The 15466-nt window shown below is 38.9% G+C and overlaps 1 protein-coding gene across 6 annotated transcripts in view; it reads left to right on the forward strand.

The window, feature by feature from the left end:
• The first annotated feature begins 274 nt into the window (after positions 1 to 274).
• ZNF280D (zinc finger protein 280D) overlaps positions 275 to 15466 on the forward strand; it is a 44315-nt gene continuing 29123 nt past the window's right edge. For 2 of the 6 annotated variants that reach the window (XR_008841331.1, XM_056500095.1), the window contains exons 1-5: positions 275 to 405; positions 3379 to 3533; positions 7301 to 7366; positions 7472 to 7830; positions 13740 to 13857. Coding sequence is in view for 5 of the 6 variants with exons in the window: in XM_056500095.1 (XP_056356070.1) it covers positions 3386 to 3533; positions 7301 to 7366; positions 7472 to 7830; positions 13740 to 13857 (691 nt within the window). In the remaining variant the exon portion in view is untranslated. The other 4 variants (XM_056500097.1, XM_056500098.1, XM_056500099.1 and 1 more) reach the window with 4 other exon arrangements.

Raw genomic sequence — 15466 nt, forward strand, 5'->3', positions numbered from 1 at the left:
CCAGCAGACAGTAGTGATGTTATAGTGGGCTGTGAGGCCTGGCACATGGCAGCAGTGTTATACCGAGCTGTCAGGCCTGGCACAGGGTGGTGGTGCCGTCCTGGCGTGTGAGGCCTGGCACACGGTGGCGGTGCTGTACCGGCTGTGAGGCCCGGCACATGGCGGCGGTGTTACAGCAGGCTGTGAGGCCCAGCACATGGCGGCGGCGCCGTCCCGGGGTGTGAGGCCCGGCACATGGCGCTGGCCCCGCCCCGGCCCGGCTCCGCCCCGATCGCGGGCCCCGCGATGTGTCCGACCCGTGGTTCCCGTCAGGCAGTGCGCGGGGCCGTGGCCGCCCCCGCCTCCCGCCCGCATTTCCCCGGCGGCGGCGGCAGCGGCGCTGAGGTGGCGCCGCGCCCCGGCGAGGTGAGTGAGGCGCCTCAGCCAGCGCTGCCCCATCCCCCGCCGGCCCGGGCGGCAGGGAGTTCAGCGGCCTGCCGCCCCGCCGCGGCGCGTACCGAGGCGCAGCACGGTAAGGTCAGCCCGAGCCCGCTCCATGCCCCCGGCCCGCCCTGCCGCGCTCCCCCGGCGGCGGGAGCGGCGCTTGGCGGGCACGGGCGCGGGAGCGGGGGGATTGTCGCTGGCGAGACCGGCGCCATCTTAGGTCGGAGCGCGGCCTGGCGTCCCCAAGCGGGGCCCCCGCGTTGTGGGAGCTGCCGCGAGCCGCTCGCGGGCCCCGCTGGCACCGGACGGTTCAGCCCTCGAGGGCGGCCCGGCCAGGACTCGCTCCGCCCGCCGTTGGCCGGGTGGGGCCCTCCATGGGCCCCAGGCGTTAACAGCAAGAGCGGCGCTGGCGGCGCGGCTCGGCTCGGCCTCCTCCCCACCGGCCGCCGCTCTGCCGTGCGGGCCTCGCCCAGAGCGGAGCCCGCAGCCTGAACCGAGTGCGGGCGCTCACCCGGCGCGGGGGGCGGGACGCGGGGCGGTCAGGCTGGAGCGGCAGCTGTTCGGCCGCCCTCAGGACTCAGCTGCTCGCACGGCCTGGCACCACCGCGGCTCGGCGGCGTGAGCTGCTGGCGGGCTGGCACCGCCGATATTGCCCTTCCCTAGGCGGAGCTTGTGCTTTCTCATGGCACAGAGGGCAGCGTTGACTGCTGAGGTTTGTGTTTGAGGGAAGTTGGTTTACGCTTTGGCTTTTTACAATTTTTAGGTGCACTTTCAGCTTGGTCATTGTTTCTTTGCTACTAAGTAAATGCAGCCTTCAATTAAAACCCAGTTGTTCCTAGGCCTGGTGGAGCTGTGGATTGCACACCTTTCATCATATGAGGTGGGGAGAAGTTATGTGCCTATATGGGACATTATCTGAGAAATGCAACAGTAGTCCATCCTATGATATGTGTGGTAAATAAGGTAACTTCTCTGGGCATTTGAAATGTAGCTATTACAATGGGGGAAAAATTCCTTGAGTAACAGATGATAGCTGTACAAGGAGTGGCTGGTCACTTGGTCTGTTCAGCCTAGAGAAGAGGCAACTGAGGGGAGCCCTCGTGGCAGTCCTCATGAGGGAAGAGGAGGGGCAGACACTGATCTCTGTGGTGACCAGTGACTGGACCCAAGGGAATGGTTTGAAATTGTGTCAGGGAAATTCAGGTTAGATATTGGAAAAAGATTCTTCACCCAGAAAGTGGTTGGGCACTGGAGTAGGCTTATAAGGGAAATGGTTACAGCACCAAACCTTGCAGTTCCAGAAGAGTTTTGTCAATTATTGGGGATGTCATGTGCAGGACTAAGAGCTGGACACTGTGATCTTTGTGGAACCCTTCCAACTCAGGAAATTCTGTGATTCTATTATGGAAAGGTGGCAAGACTAGTCTGAAAAATTTCTGGTTAATGTAAATGTTCTCACTCTTTAAGCTCACTACCAGTTTAGTTTTAGTTACTGGATTTTAAGCCAATCCAAGGAAGTTTTGAGTATTGGAAGGTTCACTTGCGATTAACAGTGGAAAAAACAAATTCCCATTTGAAGTGATAACTGCGTTTTCAATAACTCATAAGACTTACTGTGGCTGCATCTACCTGATTTTCTGTAGTGCCAATTTCTGTCCATCCTTATGGTGCTCTTCTACAGATCATTCTGCTGTTTCCGCTATAGCTGTTACACTCTTGATACATTTATTAATGTTATACCATTTATTGTTGTTTCTATGTGAGTGCTTTTAAATCTGAACTTTGAAAAAAAGGTTCTAAATATAACTGGCATTTAATAAAGTTAGGTATTTTTAAACCTTGCTACCATGATAAAGATGGCTGCATTATAATGTAGATGAAGTTATCACATGTATCTTGTTAGAATTCTGCTAACATGTCATTGCTTGTGCCTTTTTTATGTTTTTAGTATAAACTGCATTGCATCCTCTCAGCACATTTTATAATTACTTTTTTCTCTGAGGTAAAAAAAAAAAAAAAAAAAAGTGTTCTAAAGAATGTCCTGCAGAGAAGAAAATGCTATAGTTAGGCTTGATTCTCTTTCCAGGACCTGACATGTGGCCCAGGTCATCTCTGTCAAGTTTAGTATCCTGTTCTCTTGTTTCCTAGCACCATGTCTGACTTCAGCACCCTAAGCTGATGGAGGAAGCAAAGAAGTTCAGCTTTGCTACTTTATTTCATCTCAAGACTTAACATGTGCTAACACCAGCGGCCCCATTCTCATTCAAGTAGAGGATGATTGCCTGCTCCCCTGTAATATGCTGTTACAGACTCACTATTTCTTGATGTTGTTTTTTGGGAGTTTTGTGTAGGTTTTGTTGGAGTTTAAAGAAAATGTGACCATATGGGAAGCCCTGGCAAAATCTTAGAAAATTTGGGAGGTTGTGGTAGGCTGTGGGTTTGTTTGGGGTTTTGTTTTGTTTGTGTTGGGTTTTTTAAGACGCAAAGAGAATAAAGCTGTGTTTCATTAGTGTTTCGCTAACTCAGTTGTGCTTTTTAGAAGCCCCTTCACATTTCTTGTGAATCACTTACCTGGAATAGGAGTATTTTTTAAAAAGATACTTTTCACTGTGGTGTCAGAGGTTTCCTCTGATAGTTACTGGTGTTTTGTACAAAAATAGCTTTAAATTCTATGGAGGATATCTTCAGTCTTTTCTCTTGCATAGCAAAGATGAGCATGCAAGTGATTGTCAAAATGGTGATGTGGCATCAGTCTTTGAAGATCTCCTGTGTCAGATCACGTTCAATCTGTACAGAACATAGAGGGGAGGGAGACCATTCTATGGGAATTATTGCAGTAATTATTACTAATTATTAAATATTAACTGCAGTATTCCTTATTCAACAGTGAAGTATTTAATGAAATTACTGAATGTTTTGGTGTGTGTATTTTTTGTTTCTTTTTTTACTGTCTAGTTTCAAGATGGCAGAATTATTTATGGAATGTGAAGAAGAGGAGCTAGAACCCTGGCAAAAGAGAGTGAGAGAAGTGGAAGAGGATGATGAGGACGATGATGATGATGAGCCAATCTTTGTTGGGGAAATCTCCAGCTCAAAGCCAGCTACTTCATGTAAGACAACACTTTTCCATATTTTAAAACAGATCTTTCAAGGTATAGACAGTTCAACTTAGTTTGAAAGTATAGTATTCTTAATAGTACGACTTAAGAAATTCCACATCTTAAATCTGTGTGTCTCTGGCTTACTAAAAAGCAGAATTCTTAAGAAATTCTGCCTTAAACTCCAGGTTATGCACAACTCTGGTTACCTCTAACCTTAAATCTCTGAGGTCAAAATAAGGACATTTGAAGGTTTTAGCATTAGTGACAGAGTTTAAAAACCAGTATGTATAAGGCTGAAATCATGCATGCAGTTGCTTACAGTATAGCTAATATTTAGTTATATATTTGGAAGTGTCTCCCTACTTAAAGAAGGGACTGTTACAGTCCTTTTTTTTTCTCCACCCCTCATTTCATTTGTTGGTGGACATAATTTTGACAAAACCAAGATAACTGTTTTAAGTGTCTATAATAAAAGCACAGTCTGGAAAAACTGAATAATTATAGGAAAATAGTGAAAGCCTGTCTGTGTAGTAGGTGATTTTTATTGATAAATTTTCCCGTCCTTTGTGAAATAAAGTTCCTTAGTTTTCTCCTAAATGCAGTCAGTGCAGGGAGTGAGGTTAGGTTGTTGTGATGACAGGAGATGGGTTCCTTGTTTTTCCTTTGCTTGAGCTTTGACAGGTAAGTAAAGACCACAATTTTTTGTTGTGATTTTAATTAACTTTAGTAATGAAACATTTTTTTGTATATCCATCTTGTAGTCATTTTTAAAGAGCTGTGACCTAACGTCTCCCTAGCAGTCACATACCAAGACTTTGCCTGGTGAGATTTACTCCTCGCAGTTTCTGCCTCATCTCTGCTAATGCTTGTATCCAAGATTTCTACAGTAGTTTTCTGGAGGTGTATAATTTGCAGTGAAGGATCTCAAGACAAAATTGCACGAGGCTGACTGTCACACTCTGCTGCGTGGATTTCAGAGCTGTTATTAGCTGTTTAGTCATTTTAGTTCACAATATTTTCGTCTTGCATCTATTACTTTTTTGCTCACTAGGTTAAGAAAGTAGAAAAATTATTTTAAATATGTAAAGAATACTAAATCTGATATTTAAGTACTCTCACCCAAAAATATTTTTTAAGAGTGAGTATTTTAAAAATACTCTGGATTCTCTGAAAATTTAGGAGACTATTCTAAAATTACTCTAAGTTTTCTGCAGTTACAAACCTCTAGGATGTCTGAAAATTACCCTCACTGTTTTCTGGAAGGCCCAGAGACCTCTGAATTGCTGTTGGTCATTGCCAGTAGGTCATGGCATAGAACAACTATTAAGGCACTGCCCTTAATAAGGAGGTGTGTGTATATATGTATATATATATATGCACATACATATAATATTTGTGTATAATAATGAAGCTGTTGTTGGGAACAACAAATATGCCAAGTTTGTTTGCAGTTGTTGTAGCCTCAAGTTTTTTTTGTAGTCAAAGGATAGAAATAATTTAGGTGAGAGCTATAATTTTGGTATGATTCTGTTAACTTCAAGAACTTTGGTAAAAGAGACTGAAAATGTTTGCTTCTTATTCTAGTGCTGTCCATACTCGGTCCTAACACAAGTAAAATCACTTATGGTATAACTTGTTACTTTTTTTTCCTTCCCTTTCCTCAACTTTTCTCTTTTTAATCTTCTACTTCACTATCAAAAACAGCTATGGAAGAATGACCTCAGTTCTTCTCTGGCTTGTAAGTAGTACTACCTGGCAGTAGTCAGGCTTCAGTTTGTTATTGGTGATAGGCAAGATACTGTGAGCTCAGCTTTGCTTATCACTGTTTAGTTTGCACCTGATCACATGAAAAATTGATGGCGAATAGAAACTTAGGTATAGGTCTTAATTTTTCTGAAAGGTGTAGTTTCTACATGCATTGCTTTTTCTTAACCTTTTCCTGACAGTACAATTACTTGTTTTTGTACAGACTTTGTGGAAAACTTGAAGGAACTCCTTAAAATCCCAACTTTGACTTGCTGTTAAAGAGTTGTGTAGAATCAAGTGTCCCTTCTGATGTACTGGAGGATTGTTTTGGCTGAGATGAAAAGTAGATCACACTATGTTCCCTTTACCTTTTTCTGCAACTGCTCATTTTTCCTACAGTTACCACTTACTGTCCTTGTTTCCTGTTTCATAATGATACAAACCTGTATTTTCTTACTGCTTTAAAATGTTATTTTGCATGTCAGCATGCTTGTGCTTTAGTGCTGTTTTACCTAAACAGGACAAATGACGCTGTGGGAAGAGGGGAAAGTACACATCAAGTCCATGATGAATCAGTTGAGTGATGTAAATGTAGTTAATAATTTCAAATAACTGGGCTTCCTGAAATGTCTTTTTGAAAGCAGTAAAATCTACCTTTGTAATTTAGAATATGTGCACATCAGACTGTCTTGACTATGCTTTGTGAGACATAACTTTTAGAACAGCTTTTCTTTTGTAAATAGATGATGCTTTAGTTTAATTTCACTCTGGAATTAATGTGTAAGGTATAGATTTGTTTATCACAAAATGTATGTGTTCAGCTAAATAATGAAATAATGTAATCCTTGTTTGTAGTTACTGTTATGTTGAAGTAAAAATAGTATTGCTATTACAGGACCAATGTTTGTTGTATCTTAAAAAATGCAAACCTGTTTAAATCTGTTGATTGCAGCCACTTTTTTTTTAGTGTAATCTAAATGCAGGTGGCAGGTTGAAAGCTGTGATCTTCTGAGTTCTAATGCTATTAGATTTATCAACTGGAGAAGTATATACTAATGAGCCATTGTTGGTGGAAATAGCTTTAAGGTTATTAAACACAATGTGTAGGTACTCTGAGATCTATTGTTTGAGAACCTGATGTAATTTGATCCTTATTTGAAAAGTTACTTTAAGCCTTGTGGGTTAGATTTTGGAGAATCAATCTAACTTCCTATGCATATTTTCACAGGTCAGAGCAAGCAACTTGTCCGCAACACTAATGGAATTGAGAATCAGGGAGTAGAAAAGTATTTTGATTTGATGAATATTTTTGTAACTTTCTGAAATTGTCAGAAACCCCAGACTAAGGCATAAAAGGTCGGGGAATGTCAGTGGCATTAGTTAGGGAGTAAAAATAATTTAAGAAATTGCATGTGCTCCTGCTGAGCTAGAAGTCTGGAACACGCAGGCTGCCATGTAGGATATGTAAGAAAATCAGTGCTCTTGTAATGCAGTTCTAATACAACTGCTTTGGTTGCTGGTCTGTTGATTTTCCTTTCACATTGGAAAATGGTTATCATGAAGTCTAAAATCCAGTTTGTAAGTGCTGTTTGATAATACAGAAGCAAATCATGTCATTACTGGTTTAGAGAAAATGCTTCCTTTAATGTAGAGCAGTTCTAGTATTTGGAAACATGTATATGTGAGAAAGAGACATAAATAAATGCACTATAGTCAGCAAATTTAAATGTTGATGAAATGTCCTTTTTTGTTCTTGTTGTTTGTACTCTTACGTGTGTGTTCATCTGTCTCCAAGAAAATGACTGAGATTCTTAACTGAACTAGCTTAACCAAAGAAGAGTGGAAGAACATAACCTAATTTGTACAAAATACAACTACTTGGTTTTGCCACATTTTCGTTTTAGAAATATTTTAATTTATAAGCCAAATCCTAATTGGCTTAATTAGTGTATGTGAATGCAGCTTTTAAATTTGAAAAACAATGAAGCTACTCATTTATTTGGAATTAAGATAAATGTAACTTTTGACAGATATATTGAACAGAGTCAACCTCAGCTCATCACGAAGGGGGATACAGAATGGTGCACCCAGTAGAGGTACTTTATTGTCCTAATATGGTAATTAACAAAAAAATCCACAACACTTATGAAACTTTTGACTGCAGAATTGCATAAAGATAACTTGGGAATCCTTTGCAACAGGTACAGTCACTACATTCAAGTCTGAGAGTCAGCAGTATGGGACGCCTGCCTCCAGCCCCGGTGCCATGTCTGCCCCGTCAGTCTTTCAGACTGTGCCCAGACCTGTGACCAGCTCAGTGGCAGTTCAGCCCTTGACTGTAGCAGTGAATGTTTCAGGAACTTCACAAACACTGCAGAGGCCAGTTGGTGGAGGTTTGTCAGCACAGCAGATGCCTGGGTCAAGTTCTGGAATAACACAGCCTGTTAGCAGATCTGTAACAACGCAGCCAGTATCAAGAAATATCACAATTCCTGTAGTGGCTCAAGCTATATCCAGGACAGAGACTACTGCAACAGCACAGCCTGTAATACTCAATCAGGTAAATCTTTATTCATTTAAAATGTAACAGGTATGATTACTTTTGAATAAATTAATGAACATAAGAACATACTGACTCAGTCTAGTGCTTTAGAGATCTGGACTAGATTATAGATTGGCATTATGTAAGCTGTAAAGGGTCCAGGACCATAACCCTGCACTGGTAAATGAAAATATATATTTGGAAATACCAGTTTGGAAGACTCAAAGATGATAGCTTTAGTAAGAGTAAAATGGCATTAAATGAAAATCCTTGACACTAGAGATATTAGTACTGTTTAGATTCTTTATGTTCTGTGGAGAAATGATGCAAATTCGTTCTCTAAATTTCGCAGATTTCTTTGCTCGGAGATTAATCCTCTGCATTGACAAATTAATTACATTTTTAAATAGCTTGCATTTAGTGTGTAAAGCACCTTTGTGGGTTTTCCTCCTGTTTTTTACAGTGCCTTGCCTTGGGATTTTTGAATCTTAAGAGAACGCTGTAGTAGTAGTTCCTTAGTGGGTTTTCTTTTTCATTCATGTGGCACATGAATGAAAGCATTGTGAAACATTAGTGTGGTAAGGAGATTTAAGCAACCAACAGTTGCACGGTCTGCAGGTGAAGCAATTTGGCAATATACTTGTTTTGCTTGAAAAGCCTAAGGGAATTGTGCACGTAGGTCATATGTCACAGACCTTCCTGGATTGCCACAGAACCCCAAAATTTTGTCACAAGAGAGTTGAGTTAGATGCTGTTTTGTTGCCTTATCTGTTGGACATAAGTGAGAGAATGAGATGAAAATTCCATATTTGTATGAGGTAAACTATGATGCAATGCCTTCATGAAAATCATTTATACTGAAACAGTTCAGACCAGATATACCTATAATATTAGCTACTGTTTTCAGGTTAAAATGAAGCCTGACGGTATGCATCATCTCCATCGTCCATGCAAATGCACATACCTGAGGTTGTTAGTCTTTTGGTGTAAGTAAAAATTTGCAGCCTTATAGATTCTGCATTTGCTGAGCAGGGCAATCAGTCTGAATGAACAGAGTTAATTAGGCCATTAAAACATGAGGGTTGGAATTGGGTGTTCTCCTTAAGAGTTGTCACTAAATAATTGCACATGAGAGCATATGTTTTGTGAAAAACAGAATGTAATCATTGCCTATCAGCTGGCTAGCTGAATCTTTGGCAAGTTCAGTAGGAAAAATAGTCATACCTTCCAATTCTGAGTTTTCAGCAGTTGATTGATAGTTTGCAGAGAGAAATTGTGAGTGTGTCTGAAGTGGGTTAGCTAACTTAGTCTGTCACTGTTGAGAAGGCCTAAGAAATTATATAAAGTCCAGATATCAGTAGGATATCTAGGTTGCTTCTTTAGTCATCTTAAATCTTTCTTTGTGAAGCAGGACAGATAAATAGAGAAAGGTTTGCTACTTTACATGATTATACACATATTTCAAGTCTGAAGTTTTTTATATGTTTGCTGATGGCATAGGATGCTTTATTAAATCCTCTAAAGGAGTGCTAATGTGTCCTGCAGAATCTTTAGTGCAAAAGAAAGTCCTCTTCTTTACTTCCCTCACACACACAGGCTCATGTTTTTGTTCTAACAGACAAAGCTGGTAGGGGCTTCTACATTGTTTTTATGACAAAACCTCAGAGTAAGCAGAGCTAGGAGAGCTGAACTTTTCCATGGAGTATATGTAAACTGGATGTAACTTATCAAGACAGTGTAAAGAAAGCATGCAGAGTACACTTCTTTTTTGTGAGACTTTTCTCATTCATAGAGTTTATTTACATTAGCAGTGAGGCTTTAGTTCAGTATTTAGGGTGTTACTTTGTCAGAATATGCAGGTTGCTATTCCATGGCAGAATAGAGAAACAGCTATCTGAAGAAGTTGCAGCCTGACATAGGACATGGAAAAGGTTCTCTAACCATGTATTAATCAGTATTAATCAGGTTAGACTGACGTGCTTTAGAAAGTAAGGCATCCTTACCTGGGATATCCTGTGCAGATTCTGTGGCCTCTTAAAGCTTCCACTGTTTGTTGAACAGTTTGTTATTCAGCTTCTTTAGAGAGTTGACATTTTGATCATGGTTTTCATGAGCCCTTAATTTTTTTAACCTGTCTTAAATGTAACATCCTGTTCTTTGTATGTTAAGAAATTCTTGAATACCTTGAAGTTTTCTGTTTGCATTTTTTTTCTTGCTTAAGACATGGCAAATTTTCCATCTCTTCAGCTTAACTTTTCTATATTCATAACTGTATTTTCAGTTTCACCATTATCTAGAATTTGTTTTCTTGTTTATATTGTTATTACCACTTGATGATGCTGCACTTTTTATGGAGGAAGAAGCTTGTCTGATGTGCTTTTTTTTTAGAGAGGTAATATAATTTAGTGTCTTGGGCAAAGTTCTGTGATTTTTAATCACTTCTGCCACATGTAATTTGCTGTTCTTAGTGTTACATGTGTACTACCTGTATTTTGGCTCATGTCCTTAGTTTGAATTTCTTCATTCAGGAGCTCCTTAGGGTTTTTGGATTCCTCAGCCACTCCTCATCTAGTGTTTCTTTCACTGGGGGCTGCTGCTTTATAGTGATGATTTTCTGCCTTGGGCTTTCTGTGACATTTTTGTTCACGCGTGTTCTCTTTCTTCCCAGTTTGATTGTTCCGAAGTGGTAAAAGCTTCAAATAAATTTTTTTGAAAAGTATTTGACGTTTCCATCTTCAGCTTCCAGATGTTGAAAGTTGCCTTTGAAAATACCATGTTATGAAGATCATTGAGGGGTATATCTAGACACTGACAGGACCCCTTTTTAGCTGAATGTCCTTTTGCATTCTAAATACAGTGCAATATTTTTCAATCTCAGGAAGTCAAAAGATTTTTTTCTGTGGGAATTGGTTGCTTTCGATCACCTACTGTGTTGAAACACATCTCCCCAATTTCTCAACAGGTTTAGAATTTGCCTCTTGTCAATGTTTGGTATTCCAAACATTGGAATTGGTTTTATCATTGAAATAGCCCTTTCCAATCACGGGCTTGATTTGCTGACTTCCTAAGTAAGTCAGTCTATTTTTCATGTTACTGTACTATATGCTGTGTACTAAATGCTATGCAGTTCCCGGAATTCAGAGTTCATTTTTATTTCAGTCATACAGTTTACAGCAATTTCAATTCAGTCTGAGCAGCTGTTGCATTTCATAGTATAGGACTATCCTCTTTTTTAAGAAAAATTTGTTCTTAGCAGTGATGATGTTCTGTAATATAGTGCTCAGAATGTTCTCCACTAAGCCACGGCCAATTCTGTCTTTCTCTTAGTTACTAGACCCTTTCCTCAGTCACTGTGACTCAGGTTCTGGTTGTTCCTAGGTACTTTTGAGAAAACAAAGGTCCAGTACTGTGCATTTCAGGGTGGATTTAGTTACCAATGGTATATAGACTTCCACAGTTGAACACCTAGGATGCAGACTACAAACCCAATATTGTCACTAGTCCCTTAGAAAACTAAAAGTAGTGGTGTAATACTTCTCTTCACTTGAGCACTAGGAAATTAACTTACAAAGACGTAGGATTTTGCCTTTCTGCATGTGAAAGCACTTATACATGTTAGTTTCATTTATTTTTTTGTTTCATCAGTGTGGTAAACCTGTTTTGTTTTGGTTTTTTTAAACATTTTTGTTTTCTAAAGCACTGGACAATATTGAGGGGTTTGTATGTAAAATGGTAGAGCCAAATTGCATTAAAATAATATCTGTCAACAAAAAAGGACTTTTTGAAAATTAGGCGATGAAATTTTCTGTGTGTCTGTTGCCACATTTTTTTGCTTGGTGGATATGTTTAGTATATACTGGAGAGATGTATCCATGCCATCAAAATACCCAAATTATGATCTTGTTGAAAATTAAAATATTGGCAGGACATAAAAACAAAGAAACTACAGACTAGTAAGAGATGCGGTGTTTGTAAGTAGCTGTTGTATTGGTCACATTTGAAATATAAATGATTTGCACAGGGCTCTATACTCAGAGCCTGCCACAGGTTTGTCCCCTGAGCGTTAGTTGTGCTTGAGGTGTGTCTGAGGTGCTTGCTTTGCTGTCCTTTCACTGGCTCTTCTGAAACTGCTGTGACTACAGTAACACCTGCTGTATTGTGACTGCAGTTCATTTAGCTGTTACTTGTAGCAAATGCAATACAGAAATTCAGTAACTATTTCCACAGCTACTCCTGAACTTGTATCTTTAATTTGGTTAGAGTTGATTAGGTGACTCACCAGAAGAAAGAGTGGCTCTTTATTAAGGTCCTGAAGGGCCTTCATTTAAGGAGAAGTACATTAAAAAGGCAAGATGTGGAGCAGCATCTTCCTTTTTGTTCTGATATTTTAGGCCTAAACCAGGTTAATCATACCTGTTTATGTACTTTTTGCTCCTTTAGATTTCTTTCCATTAAGTTTGGTTCATATGGTGGAAGTTAAAAATGTGGTAACTTCCACAGGGATGTTTTCAAATGAGTAGCACAGTTGTGACTGGGAAGCAGTTTGTGAGCTTGATCTTTTCAGCAAAATGTGTTTGTCCTTTGTCATGTGGATACATTGATGACAAGGTCCCTGTATGTATATTGGGTGGTTTTTAAAATTTGTTTATTTTATTTTATTGTATTTTATTGTATTTTACTTTACTTTTACTTTACTTTACTTTTACTTTACTTTTACTTTACTTTTACTTTACTTTTACTTTTACTTTTACTTTTACTTTTACTTTTACTTTTACTTTTACTTTTACTTTTACTTTTACTTTATTTTATTTTTGTTTTTATTTTATTTTAATTTTAAACTTAAACCTAACTCTATTATGCTTTTTCTTATTTGCTTATTGCTATTCCTGAAAATACTTCATGTTTCAGATTGTGCTAGGATGAATGCCTATCAGTTTGTCCTGTCTCACCCTCTTAATTTTGGGTATTTGTAAAGAGAGCTAAATTTCATGTTTCTTTTTCCTCCGAGTGTTACATATTTTAGTAACAGTGGAACTGTTACTAGTCTTACAGATATGTGGAACTGTTTTAACAGTTTTCAGTGCTGGAGACAAGAAATGTGGACTATTTAATTTTTTAGGTTACATGTAGTATAGGTACTAAAGAGCAGACTTTTTAAACTGAAGGGTAAAAGAATACCTGTACTTGGAGATGTACAAAACTTAATTTAACAAGGTGCTGGGAAACATGAACCAACTTTTAGGTTAGCTGGGCTTTGAAAAGAGGGTTTGATTATATGTTTTTTAGAAATGCTTCCAAAGTTACTCTACATGGAAAAAAACCAACCTCGATGCTATCAGGAATTAGTGCCCTTCCCAGTCAAGATGCTATAGATACTCCTTACTTCCATTAGAGTTTGAGCACTTTGTAGAATTTGATCTTAATACCATCGTGTTTTGAGAAGCTTCTACTTGCTGCAAGTTTGTGCTACTTTTGAGTTCTGGTTTTTGGTCTTTTAAGATGCAGCAGGATGTTATGCAAGAGTAACAGGCAAATGCCTGAGTTCAGGTTGAAAGAAGAAAGTTGTTTGTTTGTTTGTTTTAACAATCAAGCATAATCTGAAACATCATTAGACTTTTTTTGAACAAAAGAATTTACAATTCAAACAGTTTATTGATGTTTCATTAAATGGTCTTTCCCAGGTTTTAGGATTGTTTTTACTATTATTGGATACACAGCTATGAAACCTAACAAACACTGATGAGAATTGCCATCTTATTAAAATGTCAAAAGAAACTGTTTTGGGGAGATTGTAATGAGCTTGATTTTCAGCTGAGTACTTCTGAGTACTTTTAAGCAATCATATGTTTTTAAAATAAACCCTTTGAAGCCTGCAAAAAAAAATTAAACCTCAAATTTTTTTTCCCCTCTTGAAAATATCTTATTAGGATTATATTATGGATTCTCCACCAGCTGCACCAGATAATACATCTGGTATACTGTTTGGTGTGAGACAGAACTCGGGAGTTCCACAGTACCAGACTGGGCCAGCAGTGAATGTAACAGGTGGGTATAACTGTAGTAGTTGATAAGAGAAAGAAACAACCTAATGTCATTTAACTCTAGTGCAGATCTTTGGGTTATAACTTTAAATAGGATTTCTAGAATATAGTGTAGCTACTTTTTTCTTCCCCCTTTACATAACACTGTATAATGTTAATAAACTTTGGAGTCTTGTCAGATGTTGCTTTTCAGTGCATTAGACTGACTTTAAAATCAACTGATGTCTTCTTATAATGCTCATTTAGATGGGAAAAAGCATTGCTAGATCCACTGTATCTTTATTGACAGGTAAAGGTTTGTTTTCAGTATACTCATCACTCTTTGGCCAGTGGGAATGGGAAAAGACTGTTAGCAAAAGAGGGGCTGTGAACAGTACCTGAAGACCTGAGTCTGCTGGACGGATTGCCTGTGATGATCTTGGTTTTCTGCTATATGCAGGAATTGAGTTGATGAGATCAAAAGGATCATTCCTGAAAGGGAGGGGAAGGGAGAGAGTATGTAATTTGATAACAAATGCCTTTTTTTTTTCAACTAGCTTTTCAGCAGTAAATATTTAATCTACTTATAAAGAAGCCAAAAAGCACCTTTTTTGTGTGTGTCACAGCAGATGAAGTAGATTTGAAGCATGCATTGTATTCAGTCTTAAAAAGGTTATAACTGAGACTTCCTTCCTCCTTTTTGAAGGATTGTGCATTTGTAATAACTGACCAGAATCCCATTATTCTGTCTATAGTTATGGGTGACGACTTCCAATTTTTCCCTGAGGTAACAGGTTAAATACAGTGAATGGCCTACTGGTCATGCTAAGAAGTTACATAGGGCAGAGGGATAGCTAGTTTGCTCAGATTCATGTGATAATTTTTCATTTTTAGTTTTAGATACATACAGAAATGTATCATTGAAGGGTTAGCAGTATATTTTTTTTGCTTGTATCCAGCCATTCTGTTGGTGTCATTCTTGTGTTTGGTTAAACAGCTTTTTGTCAAGTAAGGAAATTTTCTTTTTGCAAATGGTTCATTATTCCAGCCCTTATTCTCCAAAGGACAGGTATTAAAGTTCAGTTGTTTGTGTTTTTTTTTTTTAACTTTGGAGACTTGCTTGCTTACTTAAAAATTGCTGGTATTAATTTCTCACTGAGAAAAAATAAAATGCTTAAAAGCATTGCAACTGAGGGTTGCAATTCAGAGCATTTAAAATGTGGCATACTTAGTCTAGGTTTGTTTCTGTAAGATAGCAATTGGATTTGAAAGTTAAAATAAAAGTTTTATTATTGTGGATTCAAACACGAATATTTTTGACACAGAAGGCAAGTTTAAGATGCATTTCACTTTGCAGAAGGGAAATGTCTGTGTATTTTGTGGTTTGGCTTGCTTGGTGAGGGAGGCTATGTAATGAGATTCAAATCATGTTCATGTATGCCAAAGCCTACTTGCCTGTGTTGGTGCTATGCTTCCCTAATTCATATTCTGCACTTTAGGCACAAGACGTTCTGGAATATGGTATTTAAAAGCAGAATCCTTTTGGGAACTGACCTTTGATACTCTGCAGGACAATATAACTTAAGCATGTGGATCATGAAAGACATTTTTTAGCTCAGTATAGCATAAATATT

The sequence above is a fragment of the Oenanthe melanoleuca genome, chromosome 10 (genome assembly GCF_029582105.1).
Source record: "Oenanthe melanoleuca isolate GR-GAL-2019-014 chromosome 10, OMel1.0, whole genome shotgun sequence".
NCBI classification, from domain to species: Eukaryota; Metazoa; Chordata; class Aves; order Passeriformes; family Muscicapidae; genus Oenanthe; species Oenanthe melanoleuca.